We start from the raw sequence: 17296 nt of genomic DNA on the forward strand, positions 1-17296 counted from the left end.
GTCTAGATATCGAAAGATTATGATGAGAATCTTCAGGTTTTACTATGGGGGCGAAAGCAAGATGATTCGTTCACTTTCATTATCTTGGTTAATTTTTATCGGTCAAAATAGAAGAAGTAAATTATGAATCATTACTAAAAAAAAACATGGAAGTGTCACGTCAACGGCCTCTTAAAATTAATCCTACGAATATAAAGGGAGATAAACATAAATATACAACTGAAAGCATATGATTGAGACATACTGAGTTTCAACTTCAATATTTTATGTGACAACACTTTATATCTTAATCACGGGATCAATAGTTTGATAAGGCTCTACATTTTAAGTATGAAAGATAAGAAAGTATAGCATATTTGATGGTGCAAATTTTAATATAAATGTAGTTTTCGAGAAGATATATAAGTTCTTGGACATCTACTAGCTCTGTTTTTTTTATTGATATTATACACTTTGCTCACTATAGCAACTCCAACATTCAATTTGACCTATTTTTTTAAAAAATAATCTAGATATACAGATTTTACCGGACTAATCCTAAAAGTTAATTTATCTACCGAATAAATTCAAAACACAAGTTATACATATTCAAAAATAAACTTTCAAAATATTCACTCATTTAAAATTAAAATTATAATCTTTTTATTATTAGGAGTGTTTTACCACTACATTACACCAAAAAGACAAAAATATTAAAAGCATTTTTTTTAAATAAAATATCTACCTATAAAATTGTCAAACTAACAATATTAATAATTCCTTGAAGACCTTACTTTTTACTAATGTAAGGTAAAAATTAACTTCTTGCCCATGGAATAAAGTTTAGCTCATACAAACTAATGTGATAAAAACAAAATGTCCCTTTCATAATGATCAAAACAAAGATACTTGTGATGGTTTTGAGAACAAGCAACAGCCTTTTTACTTTTTACTCAGAATTTAGTAGAACTACATTTCTAAGCCACCAATAATTGAGGTATTCAAGTTACAGATCGCCATACTTTACAACAGAAACTAACTTCACTGGACAAGCGTGCAACATACACAATCGAATCAGAGATCCTTGCTCAAATCATTGATACATCACAGTTTGAGCTCAAACGACAAAAAGCCTTGCTAAAATCGTAGTAACACGTAGAGAGTTGATTCGCTCTTTAGATATCCTGAATCGGTGCAGCGTTGCCTATAGGATTTGAATCTGGATATCTTGGTTGATCTCTCTCAGCTCACTTTGGAACTTCTTGTGCCATTGTCAATAATGTGATATGTGAGGAACAATATAGAGACCAAAGTATTTCAAGTTATTGCTGCCAAGCCAATGGTGCCATCTTCCTCAGTGTTGTGTCCAGAGTTTGAAGCTGAACTCCTTGCTCTAGCTGAAAAATGTGAATAAAGAAAAAGGCACCGAAAGAATTAAGTCACTCGTCTACAAGGAAATGTAAGAACCACAATATTAGAAATAATATCTATTCAATTGAGCAATTGAAGATTATTTTGTACTTGGACTCTCTCGTGCAAGAGATATCAAATGATGAGTCAAACAACAAATTCTAATATGAACACAGTAGTAGAGAGTTAAGAAAAATGGAAACCAAAGCTCGCTGTCCTAAAGCAAGGATTCGACCCTTTGGTGTCAGATGATTCTGATCTTTTACCCAAGGATAGAATTGATGTTACCTTTACCACTGACCCTTTCAATGTTGAACTTCCTAACGTAGACAGACATGAAAATATGGAAGAAAATAATAGGGAAGAACATGTAGAGAAATCTTCACTACTTTTGACTTCTGAAAGGCAGTCATTGGATTATGGTTGTATCTTTTGCAACAATGGTATTCTTTTAATAATAAGAAATCACAAAAGAAATACAATTGAAAATTGTCCCATCGACGACAAAAAAAACAGCATAGAAAGAGATTTGGAAAAGAAGAAAAAAAGTTCACCTGTAACGTTTGTTATGATGTTTGTGGTCCTTAGGGCAGCAAGAGCTCTCAATTTATTTCCAGTAGCTGATAGAAGCAAGCCCTTAAGGAGTTGCTTTTGTTCTTTAGGGCTACTAGTTTTGATCAGAGCATCATCAAAAGCAAGCAAATCATTGCTTGTGATAGAAGGGAGGCTCAACATAACCTATGTATAAAGCAATTACACCTCATTACATTAGTCCTAATTATGGGAAGAAAAAAATTGAATCTAAAGTTTGACTTAGCACAAATCTTAGTAATAAGATACCTGGCGTGGTGCAGGATCTCTATCTGCCAGATATACATATATTTCACGACACAATCCAAGGAGGTCCGAGCTAATCATGGCATTGGACTCAAGTGATAAAGCTTGAATTAAAGCAAGGAACAAATCCTTGGAGACAATCTCTCTAAGTTCCACACTGCTTGTTATAATAGCAAGAACAATAATCAACCCACAGAAAGGGATAACTTTATTCACAGAATCGCCATCGGTCCATGCCAATGCGTTTATGCCTATTCTCAATGAGTGCAGAGCGAGACCTTGGCGAGTCATGAGGAAGCTGCAGAGCATAAGTTGGAGCAAAGTAAATATACAGGGCACTGTAATGGAATTTGGAATTTTATGTGCGCCAGGGATCTTACGCGACCAAAGAATTTGAGGCAAAGGCATTCAAATCTTTAAGTGAATCAACACGATTACCAGGTCCAAGCTGCTCTAAAGAAGGAAGCCCAGTGTTCAGAGGTGGTGAAGCCAAAGTCGAGAGAAGTGAACACACTTCTCGAGTCAAGTCACGGAGCAACTTTTCCTCCATCACTTCCACCTTCAGCTCCAGACCAGAAAGATTGCCAAAGCAATCAGGAACCTTTACCCTACCTTCGCATAAAAGACTGGACCATGAACAAGCAAGGGTTTGCTGGCAGTGGATCAGTAAAGGGTGTAAGATATTTTCTAGCCAAAGCTCCCATAAGTTTGGAGGACAGAATTTCACCAAAGGAATGATGACTGAGTGGATAAGTAGTCGTAGATGTCTAAACTCCATTGATTGTACATTATCTGTTAGAGCTAATGCAACAGAATGACTCTCCAAGCATTTAAAGAATGTGTCGCCAACGGTTGTCGAAAGTCCTACTACATTGTAGCTACAATGAATCAAACAAATTGTTATTTTTTAGGTGTGACAAATAAAATATACAAGGGCTGCAAGACAATGAAACAACCATAGAGAGGCAAAGATGGAAATAATGCATGGTATAATATCTCATGAAAATCATTTCTTGGTTAACAAACTCTTTCATATATCATATGGCATAAAAGATTAAAGAAAATGTAACCGAAAACAAAAAGAAAGGATTGTGGACCCACAATTATGCCAGACTCCTATATCTTGCATGCAAAATCTATTAGGATTGCAAGGTTGCAAACATAGTCTCACATTGAAAACATATGGGAAAGGTCATGAGTTTATCATAGAAAGATATCTCCATTGGTATGAGGCATTTTAGGTAGAGCCCAAAAACAAAATCATGAAAGCTTAGACCCAAAATGGGTAATATCATACCATTGTGGAGATATCTTAATTCTTTTGGTCCTAACAGAATCCACCAACAATATTGCTGAATAAGGGAATATTGAACAAAATGACTAGAATGACAATAGGGGTTTCCAATAACTGCACTAAGATACACTTCGAGCCAAGTTATTATTCCAATAGCTTAAAGCTAGTTTCTTGTTGATTCCCCACTTCAGGAATTGGCATTTCCAAGATTGATGATTCAGAATACATTGAATAAGAATGATAATTTAAATTTAAGGAAATTTGTAATGGTATTTATGTACCAATTAACTTCAGCTTGTTAAAGTCCTCAAGTATCAGAAGTAATTGTAACTTATATGGCAAGTGCCTATAATAATTCACAAGTTATGCTCAACATAATATACTCCGCAATTCTGACTATTTCCTACTCTATTAGAAACAGGCATTAAGTTTGTTGAGAAATGAAATTTTAGTTAGTCAAGGAAATATATTTCCATGTGTAGCTTTTGGTATCAGTGCATGATGTTGCTGTGACTTGTAAGTAGGTTGATCACCTTGGTCTCTTTCTAAGTTGTTAATAAGATTCCAACAAGGAACATTTGTTTACCAATGCAGCTTATGGTTTGGCTTCGCATCCTTAACACATAAATAGTGCAAATCGCTTTGGCCATCCAAGCTGCTTCTTTTCATTTAATAAGACATAATTATTGTTGCTAGCTCAACCAAACAATAAGGATAAGGACACAAAAATCTTTCATGCTTCAAAGAAGTAAAGACAAGCACAGCATTATCATCCTTACCCACTGTCCCTGATTCCCTTTAGCCAATTTCTCAAGTCATTTTCACTTAACTCTTCTTCTCTTATTGTGTCAGCCTGGCGTCCATCTCCTGAAGTAGACAGATCTTTTAGCAATTTAGTGCTTTCGCCAAGAAGGCTAGCCTTCTCAGCATGACTCATAGCCTTTGCTGCTCTAATTTCTGCTGGCAAAGCTTCACTTATTGGTGGAGACCATAGAGAATGTATGCATCGTAACAACTGTGGAAGGACAAAAAACAAGAACTCTAAGTGATTTTATAAGAACTTCATAAAGTACATGTAAGGCATCTATCTAATGCCGTTACAAATGCTAGTCTTTGACAATGTGATAACAGTGTAAAAGATTTTGTTTTCCTCTATGACTCTAGGTTCACATGCATTAAGCTGTCAGTTATTTCAACACTAGCTACCAATCATATTCAACATAACATATACGTGGTGTACATTACTTGCATAGAAAGTATGCTAATTGATGAAAGCCTAGACAAGTATAAACGAAGCTTTGTCAAGAGAAACAATATAAATTATGGTAATGTTTCAAGAGAGAAATATAAGAGAAAGAACGCGAGAATGAAAGTGAAACAGAGAAAAAAAAAAGTACTTTTAAGCTCTGTTTATTTGTTAGAAATTTCTTTATTGCTCTCTTTCCCTAGTACACTGATCTCTTTCCCAAATGCTCAATTTTGTCTCTCTTCTTTTTTTTCTTCCTCTCCTTTCTTTCCCTTGAAGGAAACAGAAAAAAGGTTTTGACCTAAACAGAATTAAACATAGATAAATTTGGTTTCAACAATATAAAAAAAAAAGTGAAAGAATCGTTAAGTTAGATGAACCAGTACAAGTATCATATTTTTGATATTTTGGATTAGTCAACAAGAAAAAGAAATTGATGGAGCTACAATAAAGAAAATTAAAACTGAAGGGACAAAATAGAGAGGAGCTTTAAAGTGTGTGCTACCATAGGCTAAAAGAAAATTTCTATAAGATTGCAGTATGACCAATCATTAAAGTCGACAAAGAAGCTTTGACAACTTTACTCACCCTCAAGAGAGGAGGCAGCATCCATGACAAATGAGAAGACATAGCATATGGATGAGTAGATGCATCAGTGGCTTCTGAACTTCCCTGTAGATTCATGGCAGGCTTCTTAACTCCACTTCTTTTGAGTGCCTTCTCAAAAAAGGTCACGTTATGGTAAATTGACCACATAAATTGAGGATCAGAGAACAATCGGGTTAGACCAGCCGGATCAGATAAAAATGCATTTTGCCACTCTGACTGGGTCCATTGCTTGCTCAAAGGTTCAAGCAACCAGGCTAATACTTCCTGATGTTGTTGAATCCTGAAAGCAAGATAACATATATAATATTCATTATTCCCTCTCCATAAAGAAAGAGGTAAGAAACAGAATGACTATGGATTGCCAAGGTGGATGATGAAGCAATGACCATCAGAGGAGAAACTTACCCAGAAGAAGCTGCCATAACAAGAAATGCTTCGCCTAAAATATTATGCTCACCCCGCAGCAACCGACCTTCTCCTTGAAGATAGGCCATGGTGTCAGCAATGCCCTACAACATTAGAAGTATAGTTTGGCTAAAAATCCAATTAGTTGGCTGCTAACCAGATCCACTACAACTTTTTTCCAACATTTGCACAAGTAATTCACAACAATCACACAAGTAACACCTACATAAAAATATTCAAGTGAACATTTTTACAAGTTGAGATTTCCAAAAATGGTAACTAATAAGCAAAAAATCATAAATACCACTAGAAATAATATTATGGTTAATGCTTAGATCAAAGAAAAAGCCCTTCTGCAGTTCTGCTACATCTGCATAGCTTGACCCTTTACAAATCATTCTATGGATGAAAAGCCTACTACCAGGATGCCCTTCTGAAAACAAATTATGCATTATGAAGATCCTAGTATCCAAAAACACATGGCAAAACCCAAATTTACACTCACAAGTATTCCACAGCACTAACAGATAGCAGGTATTGGAACAAAACACTTGCTGTTTCTCTCTCATGACTAATATATTATTGGGAGCATTTGCGAGAATCTGACAACTTCCATACCGCTGCTCTCCCTTTTGAATGAGGCCAGATGATTCTCAGATAACAGAAGAAAAGATAATTGACCAGATGTGTAAAGAAATACCTTGTTGGTGCAAAAATACATGTTTTATGTTGATAAAAAAAATATCTTTAGGCAAATTGGACCAAAGTTCGTATAAAATTATCTACTTATGAATCTAGCCAAACAATAGCAACCTTTTTGAATCATTCACAATTTTTAAGATGTTGTCCTGATCAGTGATGATTGCTTGAGTATATACGTATGATGCACATATTTGGTTAGAAGTCTTCTATTTGACAACAAAACTCCTCAAATGCCTTATGAATGATGTGCAATCTTATATCACAGCCATAAACAGTTGACTCTATGTAGCCAACACACTGTGATGGAGAATTTCATGCCATATTGCAAAGTGAATCTGTGAAACATCTGGATTGATAATGAGCTCTAATCAGTTTATGCAATGGTCTATCTCCTATTTCTTCATTGCCATATGCATTTGCTATGTTCCCTATTTATGTAACTTTCGCAAAGGAAAGGACTGCAGTCAAAATCAACAATACAAATAAGAGAATAAGATTTTTTTACAAAAAAAGTGAGCAATTACAAAAGAGGCAACACCCTTTACATATGCCAATCTATACATCTAGCATAAAGGCCCCCAATATCTGTTTTGTGAAGCCACCTAGAATATTTCCTCGAGACTTGTGTTGGAATGTCTTACAAAAATAATCTAAGCAAAACTTGGCATATTTGCTTTACAAGTTTATTTGTAAATTTTTATAGGTTGTCATAGTTGCAAATTTTCTACCACGCGACATAACTACCAGACTGGTTGTATGAGCTATGGGTTAAAGTGAACACCATTGATGCTGCAAAGTAAGGATGTATCAACTATCAACTATGCAAAGAAAATATTGCAAATTTCATTAATATCATTGACTCAATAGTCTAAAATGGTTTATTACATAGAGTAGAAACCGTTGAACTAAAGGCATGTATGGCCGATACAAGTAGGGATTTAAGATTGACATTGTCATGGCTGGGATGAACAGAAATAGCATGACATTAGTAGCTATTCAAACACACCATAGGTAGTATAACTTTCATCAATACCTAAGTTGTCACAATTCCTTCCGAATTCAAATTGGTTCTTGGTGCTACAGACCATCTAGTCAAATCCCATAGGACATGAACAATCTCATGACAGAAATATTCATTCTTTTTTGCTTGTATCCAATATTCTGTTGGCTATGTGTGAATCTGATTAGACCTTGAAATGTTCATTATTAGTTTAAGTTTCTCAATTGTTTATTAACTTGTTCACCTTTTAGTATAATCAACATTATCTAGAAATTAATACTAAACATTTGAAAATTAGGAGGATCCAAACAAGCTCAAATCTGAAAGAACTAAGATTGATGGGGAGAATTGACTCATACAATGAGAGTTTAAGAGTCAATCATTGGGATTCAGAATTGAGGCTCCATTGCTAGAGGGCTTTGCCATGGAGCAGTGGTTAATTAAAAGAATTACAGGGAAAACGTTATAAAAAAGGCTACATTAGGTACTAGGGTCCCCTTAAAGAATAAGCATTGGTGCAATACTTGTAGGCATGGTGAATACTATGATTTACCCATCAATCAGTCCATCAAATACAGATGGATCCAACTTTTATAGCCCCACTTCTAGGCTTCCATTGGTATGCATAGAACTGTTAAATGGTACCAAAAGTTAAGGATTACCAGAAGGAATTAAGAAATTAATTGATTAACTAATATCTTTAACAGGTTGCATTTGTTGGCCAGTAAGGTTACACGCACTATTCTAACCAGTTTCCAGCATTGTATTTTAGTCGTTAACATCACAACCCATACAAGATACAATTGTGAATAATTTAATAACTAAAATCAAGATTGTGCAAATTCACAAAGGTTTGTGCCTTTGAATTCATGAGCAAGTTGAAATTACCTTCATATGAGGAAGAAGACTTCTCCCAGCAGCTTTGGCGATGCGGATAAATGATGTACAAATTTGCAGTCTAGCATGTCGAGTATTATTTAAAGAAGGATCCTGCACAATAGTGTAAAGTATCCATAACTCAGAGAAGATAATATAACTGAAGTTAAGATGTTTCATTCCGGAAATAGGCCTTTTGACAAACCTTGATTGCAATAGGAAGTGATGTTAGCAGCTCAAAAAGCCTATTAACAACACTAGCAATTGTGTCGGAATAATATTTGAAATAAGGTCCCAACGAATCCAAGTATCTACAGAGAATTACTGCAAGTGCTGGTTCAGTCCATCTTAAGGAAAGGAAATGTTGAAGAAGACCTGAGTATGGCGGCAGCAGGGAATTTAATTATGCAATAAAGTAACTGAAACATACAAGCCTTCATCAATGACATGGAGCACAAAGGCCAACCTTCAAACGTACTGTGTAATTGCAACTTGGACTCAGCAACAATATTCACAAATTCAACTGAGCCATCAAATATCGCACTGGCAACTGTTTCAAGTCCCATTTGAGCACTCTCTAGCATTGCTAATTCCTAAGGTTCAAACACACACACAACAACAACAACAACAAAACTCTGCTTAAATTAGATCAGGAATAAATTTTGTTTCCAGTAAATGACCTAGGCTTCTACTAATTCAAGTGTCAAACCTGAGCTGACACAGAAGCATGAGCACAATTTTTAAAAATCATAGTAATTCTCTCTGAAACTCTTGTTGCAGCAAGCAATGGCTTTTGAACAGCAATAAGTTTAATAAGCTCCAGCTGTATCAAATAATACAGTACAAGATTGTGAAACTACATCCAATAGTAATCTAACAAAGTATGAGATCTCCAAATTATTATCAGCAGATAATGCCTTCCTCAGTTATCCAGTTATGGAACCCGTGAAATCAACTAGATTTGGGTATAAAACATTACAAAGTTGTAAATTCACACATTAATCAAGGGTTCAAAACTGACTAGTGCCTACTAGCTAATACACTTGTACACTCAATAAATTTTTATGATGATCAATCAAACATTATATCATAACCGACTATAAGTCAAAACATGTTGCTGGAGACAATATCCCAGCAACAAATATGAAACGGGCAAAAAAAAAAAAAAAACAGTCACCCATAGGACAACCAGAGAACTTGCAATAACTTCTGCAATTAATTTTTTAAAACTTCCTAGAGGAAAACTATATTTAAAACTTAAATCTGATATATAGCCCACATTACTGATAATCTTTTCTTTGGGAGTGTAGTTTCACCTATTGAACAGTTCAATAAGTTAATGGTTGTAAAAAAAATTTATCCAAAGAAGGCATGAGAAGACACAGCACCTGAAGTACCATATGTGATGTGCAATAATATGTAACATAAAAATGAAATTTTCCCATAGAGAAGGATAAAGAGTCGACCAAAATTAAGGCTTTTTTATCACCAAGGTTTGAGAAGTTTATGCAGAAAGCAATTAGGTTACCACGCAGCTCACATACAATATGGCAACTATGTGGATGCATATGTGATTTGTAATGAAATACCATCTAATCAAGTTTCAGACACATACAAATAAACACTAAGCAGAACATATTGCCACAGTTTAACAAGCATCAAAAACAAATGTGCAAAATTATTAGTCATTAGAAAAGCACACCCTAAAAAACTTCATAATCATAAAACATAATTTAATTTGTCAATCCTTACACTTACTCCAAATTTAGTGGTGGTTCAGTGGTTCTAAGATCCTCAGTTTTCTTCTTGATATACAAAAAAAATTAGAGCTCTCTTGGTCAAGTGCACAAATTTGCCTTAGGCTTATAGTAAATCCCATATAAATCCTTAGCTAATGACCCTTTTTTTCTAAATCAAGATTTTAATGATTCCTTTACACATCTACCTTTTGAATTAAAAAAGATTTAGTCCCTTCTGATGTAATCAGATTAAATATGAACTAGATAATTAAATACACAAACTCTATTCATATATGCGCATATGGCTGCATAGACCGCTTTCTAAGACAATGTTGATGACTAAATTACTGCTGGTATAAGAAAATTGTGGTAACCAAAAGCACTAAACAACTAAACAGATTTAATGCACAAACAAACTAGAATTTTTGTTACTTTTTCTAATGAAAAGTAAGAACTAAAAAATGTCTGGGAAAGAGGAAGACGAAATGTCAGGGGAAAAGGAAGATTTCATATCAAATCTTATCCACAATGAGCATGACGTTGTTCACCAAAAACACGACATTAAAGTTAAGGAGAAGTTAGTCACTAATTACTAATGTAAAATGAGAAAGTTACAGGCTCACGTGATTCTTCCATGTGTTTGATGATACATCTTATAAATTGTAATGCAATAGAAGTCATCATCCGTTCAAGTGATTCTTCTATGTGTTTGATGATGCATCTTATAAATTGTAATGCATAGAAGTCATACCAGCCTAGAGCGATACTGACTGAAGTCAGTTTTTGAATCAAACTCATCATCCCATAGTTCAAAGTCATTCTGAGTAGATAGATTGCCTGCAGATGGATTTTTCTTCAACATTCTCAGGAAAGAAATATCCAAGATAGCTGCACAAATGTCATCATTGACAAGGACTGACATGATAATCTTCTCTTTATCGGAGGGTTTGGAGGCAATTCCCAAATTGCCAACAAAATTTTCACCCAAACTATGTCCAGAACTTTTCCCCTTTGAAACAGGTTCTCTCATTATTACCTGTGCATCGCAGGTATAGATAATAAATGACGCTAGCTGTGTGTTTAAGAAATCCAGAGCAAGAAGTTATACTTACGAGCCAAAAGAGCAAGGATTGATAATGGAGGGCAAACTTTACATGTTGGTAATACTCCAGCATCTGAAAAGAGAAGGTATGCAATTAAAACCTAGATATAACCAACATAATGCAAATAAAATATAAACAAAGAGATTATAGATCCTATGAATACATTGTCAAGTTCAACCAATTAGTAGATTGGGTATTGAGAAGTGTGGATATATTTGCAGATAATAAATAAATAATATAATAATAATTAAATTATCTGCATTGTTGGGTTCATCAAAGAGGGAAATCAGTATGCTGAAAGAGACGTGAGAACTAGAAGTTGTTCATTTGGATGAGAGAAAGTATCAAAAATCCTAGAAAGAGGTTACATCCAACTAAGCAAACGGACAATTCTTCTCAGTTAGAACAGCTGGACAGCAACAGCCGATTCAACTAATAACACCAAGAACCAAATTCCCTGTCAAATTGCATAAAAAGGATCCACCCATGTTTTTGCAAATATTAAAGATCACTTTGAAATTTTCAGGGTCTAGATCTAAACTATAAATGTTATTTATCATTTTCTCATTTCCAATATACCTAGTAATCTTAATGAAACCAGGTTATTAAAAACCACAAAAAGGTACCACCGTCCCATCATTCTGGCCATCAACAATAATACTGCTTTTCTCCTTTCTTATTTGGGCTTCTCTCTCATGAGATCATCCACCAAAATATAAAATCCCTCCAGATTCCAAACTGAGACACAGATCTACCTTGTATTGTGTCAAATGACATAAGCCTAATCTCATTTTATCATCCCCATTCAATGACACCATACCATAAATTAGCAAAGCCCCATCGTACAATTTGTTAAAGAAGATCCCCAAGGGTCTTTACAAACCACCAACATCATCAGAGGCAGTGCTTCAACTTGCTATCTTTGTTGCCCATTGGCTATCCATCTCGCTGGATCATTCAACATGAACCCTCCAATCTCCCATGATCAGCGGGCACCAAAAGCATCAACCCCCAAACCTCTCCTGATGCCGCAAATCAAGAAACAAGCATTGACAACCCCTGTTGCTATGATAAACATATAACCCATTAGGATTTGGTGACATGGGTACAACAACATCAATACCAAGCTCATGTTGTAAACATAATTGCCCCCGTCGTTTCTCTTTGACCAACACAGCTGCTATTGTCCATGTCCACAACCACCTACAACAATAGCAGTCCTTCCTCTCAATCAATCTTGGCATCAAAGGATACCAAGCTGAATCACCCACCCAAAAAACGTTGGCACCTTCAACCCTAATCTCTTCATCGACTCACAAGTAAAATCACCCTTTACTAGCAAGAACTGTTTCTAGCATCACTATATCGCCATCAAATTGATCACTTCTTTCCAATCACCACCTCGTGTTTGTTGTAGTAACAACTAGCAAGATCTTTAGATCGCACAACAAGAATCATGCAGAGGGAGACATGTTCTGCCATAGGCCATTGATGAGAAGGAAGACAAGGATTGTTTTTTTAATTAGTTAGAACACCTAGTGAGCCCTGCTGGGCCCTTAAAAAGAGAATTATTGTTTTCTAAACAAGTATATCAAAAAGCTGTGCCCTATCACTTCATAAAACCTACGGAGACCCGATGTAAAGAATTTTGTACTTAAGGAACCCAACTTTAACATTACCCACACCTGATACTTCTGGAATCTGATCTATCAAACATTGAGCGAAAATGCTACTCATTTCAACAAATATGTTGAAGGGAACTATTTGAGCATCATCTGCATAATATAAGAAGGCACTAGGTCTCACCTGTTGAAGAAATTGAGAAGTCATTGCTCCATCACCAGTAATACATTGCACATTGGAAGAAGCTAAAGTTACCATACACTCACATATAGATTCCATAAACTCAATCTCAGTTTCATCAATTGCACTAAAGTTTGACTTAGATTTATTGAAAAAATCTCTTGAAATGTTCATTAAAATTTGGAAGACAGACATCATTGCAGAATCAAACTCCACAGCTGTATTATCAGTGGGCCTTTTCCTGTATGTACAAGACAAAGATTAAACATTGATCAACCATAGCACTGGCACAGATTTATTCTGATGCATACATCATACCTTTGAGAAAGGAATTTAAAAAACTCACAAGCATGGAGGCGAAATTCATTATAAGGCAATATGCATCCACACCTGTCAGGAAGAAATGATTATCCCTATCAGGGGCAATCTTCAAGTTATCTATTTTTTCTAAATAATAGATGTTCAGATAATAATATATGCATACCCATGGATCAAACCATATTTTGCAAGATCAGGCACAGGAGCCCATTCAGTATACGCATTTACAGCATTCAGAGAAGCTATTACTGCAGTTGTGTGTTGTTTTGCAGCATCTAATTGTTGTGCCATGAACTCTCTCAAAGCAGCTCCAAAATGTTTCTCAAGCAACTAAAACAAAAGTTTCTCTTTTACTTGATTAACAATATCCTTCGTCTTAACACTTTGCCTAACTAAACAAAATAACCTCTTTTTTACTGAGGTTCACCAAACTTACAGTGTATAATAGTGGTAAAATTTCAGCCAATGATTCAGTAAGCCCACGCAACAATACTCTTCTCCTGTCACCTGTTACACTCCCAGAAACATATGATGTCATGAAGGTACTATTTTTCTTCCCATTAATCTATATCCACTAACAACTCAATTGTGGAAATTAAAAATTGTTCCCTAAGAAAATCTTATAGAACCTTCTAGGTCTTCATTATGAACTGTGATGTCTTCAGGAAGCCACCTCAGCACCATGGCAACTAACTCAGCCTGATTCAAAACAAACAATATACCAATCATCAAGAAAAGGGCAGCCCGGTGCACGAAACTCCCACCATGCGGGGTCCCGGGGAAGGATCCATTGTACGCAGCCTTACCCTGCTTTTTGCAAGAGACTGTTTCCAGGATTCGAACCCGTGACCTTTTGGTCACATGGCAACAACTTTACCGTTGCGCCAAGGCTCCCCTTCAATATACCAATCATCAAGAGCAGAGCTAAAATAAAAAAGAGACTAGAAAAGAAAAGACATTGAAGTGATTAGTACCTCAATGGGACCTTTGGCTGATAGAGAAACCAGAGTTGGTAGAAGTTCATGCCAAAGTGCTACTCCTTCTCGTCGCACAACCTTATGCCAGCAAAGGCCAATGATATAACTCTATGCATAATGTAGAAATATCATTGTAAAGATCAGGAAATAAAAGCACCTCAGCAACTAAAGCAGCTGTTTGACTCTTCAATGCCCATTCCTCCTGATGGTTCACCACCTCTGAGATTATACTAATTGTAAGGTTTGCAAACTCTCTCCTTTCTGTAATGTTGAACTCATCCCATCTATATCGAACCAAATGCTACAGAAAATACAAGTAAAATCACCATACTGACATCTTGTTATACATGCAATATAATTATAATTCTTAAGTAGCTATTGAATGGTATATGAGGAAAAAGAGTTATCCCAGGACTACGGAGATATAACAGATGAAATCTTTCTCCATAATACAAAAATTAGTTAGCAGAGATGGAATTAATCAGACCTAAAAAGGTGCAGCAGTTAAGAAAAAGGTACCAATTTATATATTTATATTGTTAGCAAGAACTAGCAACATATCAAAGTCATTCATTTACAAGCAAACAAAATGAAGTATGAATTATCTATACCTAACTATGTTGAAAAAAGCCATAAACATAAGCTCAAGTCAAAGAATAACCAATTAGATATAGATGACTAAAATTAGCATCTAACTTTTAAATTTTAAAAAGTATTTCAAATAACTTAAGCTTATTTCAACTGATATAACTCTATATTTGCGCAGGGAAAATTTTTTGCATGCACATCATTGTCAATTTTGAGACTCCGCCCCTTCTTCTCTATTTAATATAATCGAAGATTTTTTTTTTCTTTCTTTTTCATTACAATGAACTAGGTCATTTTTTGATGGGTAATGTTCATTCTAACAAGCAGAACCGAATTTTTTTGATAGAATTTATTTCTTAATTGTATAAAATATGAATCGTCCTAAACCACAAAGGACTAAATGAATACCATGTTTCTTTTATAATCAATTCAAATATATGATACATATTATTTTATATGAATGGCATTATATTATGTAAAGTACAAACTGTGAATCATATTATACTAAAAAAAAATTATGCTATAATCTGCAACAAATGGATTTAGTGAATTTGATTATATGTATTCCCTTTTAAAAGGATGTGACCGTTAAAAATCAAGCATTTCCCTTTTATGTTCAATGTAAGATAAGGATCAATAAGCACAGACCTGCAACATCTTAAACCCATGTAGTCGAATCTCAGAGGTCCAATCACTTCGAACTAGGAGAAGAGATGTGCTAGCCAAAGTTCGAACATTCCCACTCTTGACCTACATAGCATAGTGAGAACAAAGACCAATGTCACACATAAAAAATTCAGATAGAGTAACCTAGGCATTGATTAAGTCATTTTAACAAAGCACCTAAAAGTTAAAGATGGCTATGCAGCAATAATCAAAGATACACTAGATTTCCCTAAGTATGGCTATGAAACAATAGTCAAAGATACACTAGATTTCTCTCTAGTAATGAAACAGAAACAGACAATTAAACAGGGAATAATGTCTAGGAATCATAGTCATCCATATGCGTTAAGAAGTTGTAGAAATAATTGAAAGAACTTGACTGGATAAGTATTCTCAAACTTCGAGTCTGGCCCCAATTTCACATGCTACTCTTCATATGCTACAAACTGAATGACCATTTTCTCCAATACAGAAATGAACCCGACGCAAATAGCGTTATGTGAATTACAAAAATGTAAAAGGAACCAAACATCACGAACATCTCAGTTATGCATATCTTTTTCTTTTTTTACATCTTTGAGCAACCACATTCACTATTTATCTTTTGAATGCATCAGATTTCAACAAAGAAAATGAGCTTTGTAATGACAAGGAATATGTCTAGCCTTGTAGTCAGCAAATAGTTTATTGCTTGGATTCAACTGCATTATATAGGGCATAATTTTTTGCATTCTCTTCATGAAGCACTACATTTAAGGGCAGTACTACAAATATATGTGTGCGGTTAATTGAACCTCTTTTGTTGGTCTCATCTTATTCATTGATCATTTTCACTACAGATTTCTAAAATATAATCGATTTTATAGTGTGAAATCAGATTTCAACCGGGACAACTATATCTAATAATGTAAGCCAGGTCATTAAAAGTGAACTGGAATTCTTGTACATAATTTTTTTTTCATCAAACACACTGTACGGGTAGTGTTTCTGTATTTAGCAGAGTGATTAACCAAGGTTCTACTTTCCTCAACTTATCCTACTCATCCGAAATATAAGCTCTTACAGCACATAATCCAACCAGTCTTCAAGTATAGAAATCACTAGAAATTCAGTGACGCGCATTTCCAAATGTTCACAAACAATGTATTAATTTTCGTGTTTTCATCTTATTTTGCTTCCTGGATTCACTCGACCACGCCCATTTTTCAAGGCTGGAGTGGAAACTTCATGGCAAAATGAGTCGTTTCTATAGTAGAATTGCAAAAGAACCCCGATTGAACATCTACAAAGTGCGAACAGGAACCGATCAAATTAAAGCAACGAGCGATTCAAGAGAGTCGGGTGCTGACGGATTCCAAGTAGGCGACAGCGGCCTTGCGGGAATCGGGGGGAGAGTTCCAATCCAGTGCGGCGGCGATGGCTTGGGCGACGGTGGCGGCCGTGCTGCTGCAGTCGTCCATGGCGCGTCCAGATCGATCGACCAGTTGGGGCTTTAAGCAGTAGACTAAGCGATCAATCGCGTCGAACGCATTAGGGTTCGAGGGAAACGGAATCGCTAGGAGGAATCAGGAACCGCCTTCGCCAGTGACGGTGAGGAGAGAGAGAGAGAGAATGGGAAAGAGGGGATTAACGGCGGTGATTTTGGATATTTATATTCATGAACAAAAAAAATTTATTGTCATTAACGGCGGTGTTAAATTTTATTTAATAATTTCATTTATTTTAAAAAAAAATTATGATTATG

General features: G+C 35.4%; 1 protein-coding gene across 2 annotated transcripts; it reads right to left on the reverse strand.

The window, feature by feature from the left end:
- Positions 1 to 894: 894 nt before the first annotated feature.
- On the reverse strand, positions 895 to 17172 carry LOC122015845 (protein HASTY 1-like). Of its 2 annotated transcripts, none has more exons than XM_042572910.1 (22): positions 16902 to 17172; positions 15535 to 15636; positions 14456 to 14599; positions 14296 to 14376; positions 13951 to 14020; positions 13758 to 13828; positions 13488 to 13651; positions 13322 to 13393; positions 13007 to 13244; positions 11210 to 11272; positions 10849 to 11133; positions 9068 to 9181; positions 8837 to 8951; positions 8564 to 8733; positions 8371 to 8472; positions 5781 to 5884; positions 5355 to 5655; positions 4300 to 4535; positions 2607 to 3104; positions 2230 to 2524; positions 1944 to 2127; positions 895 to 1376 (listed from the first exon to the last, which is right to left on the reverse strand). In XM_042572910.1, the coding sequence occupies exons 1-22, from the start codon at positions 17010 to 17012 to the stop codon at positions 1297 to 1299; spliced, it is 3600 nt and encodes a 1199-aa protein (XP_042428844.1). In that variant the 5' UTR covers positions 17013 to 17172; the 3' UTR covers positions 895 to 1296. The 2 variants fall into 2 exon arrangements, with proteins under 2 accessions (XP_042428844.1, XP_042428843.1); XM_042572909.1 differs by having other exon boundaries at positions 8825 to 8951.
- Between the last annotated feature and the right edge of the window lie 124 nt (positions 17173 to 17296).

This window comes from Zingiber officinale, chromosome 8B (genome assembly GCF_018446385.1).
Source record: "Zingiber officinale cultivar Zhangliang chromosome 8B, Zo_v1.1, whole genome shotgun sequence".
NCBI lineage: Eukaryota > Viridiplantae > Streptophyta > Magnoliopsida > Zingiberales > Zingiberaceae > Zingiber > Zingiber officinale.

What these genes read in the sequence shown, in the direction of transcription:
- LOC122015845 (XM_042572909.1), bottom strand. Translation starts at nt 17,012, where the DNA reads ATGGACGACTGCAGCAGCACGGCCGCCACCGTCGCCCAAGCCATCGCC. An exon ending in GTCTTCTTCCTCATATGAAG is followed by an intron (nt 5,885 to 8,370) that starts GTAATTTCAACT and finishes CTAATGTTGTAG; the next exon opens with GGCATTGCTGACACCATGGC. An exon ending in GAGATCCTGCACCACGCCAG is followed by an intron (nt 2,128 to 2,229) that starts GTATCTTATTAC and finishes CTTTATACATAG; the next exon opens with GTTATGTTGAGCCTCCCTTC.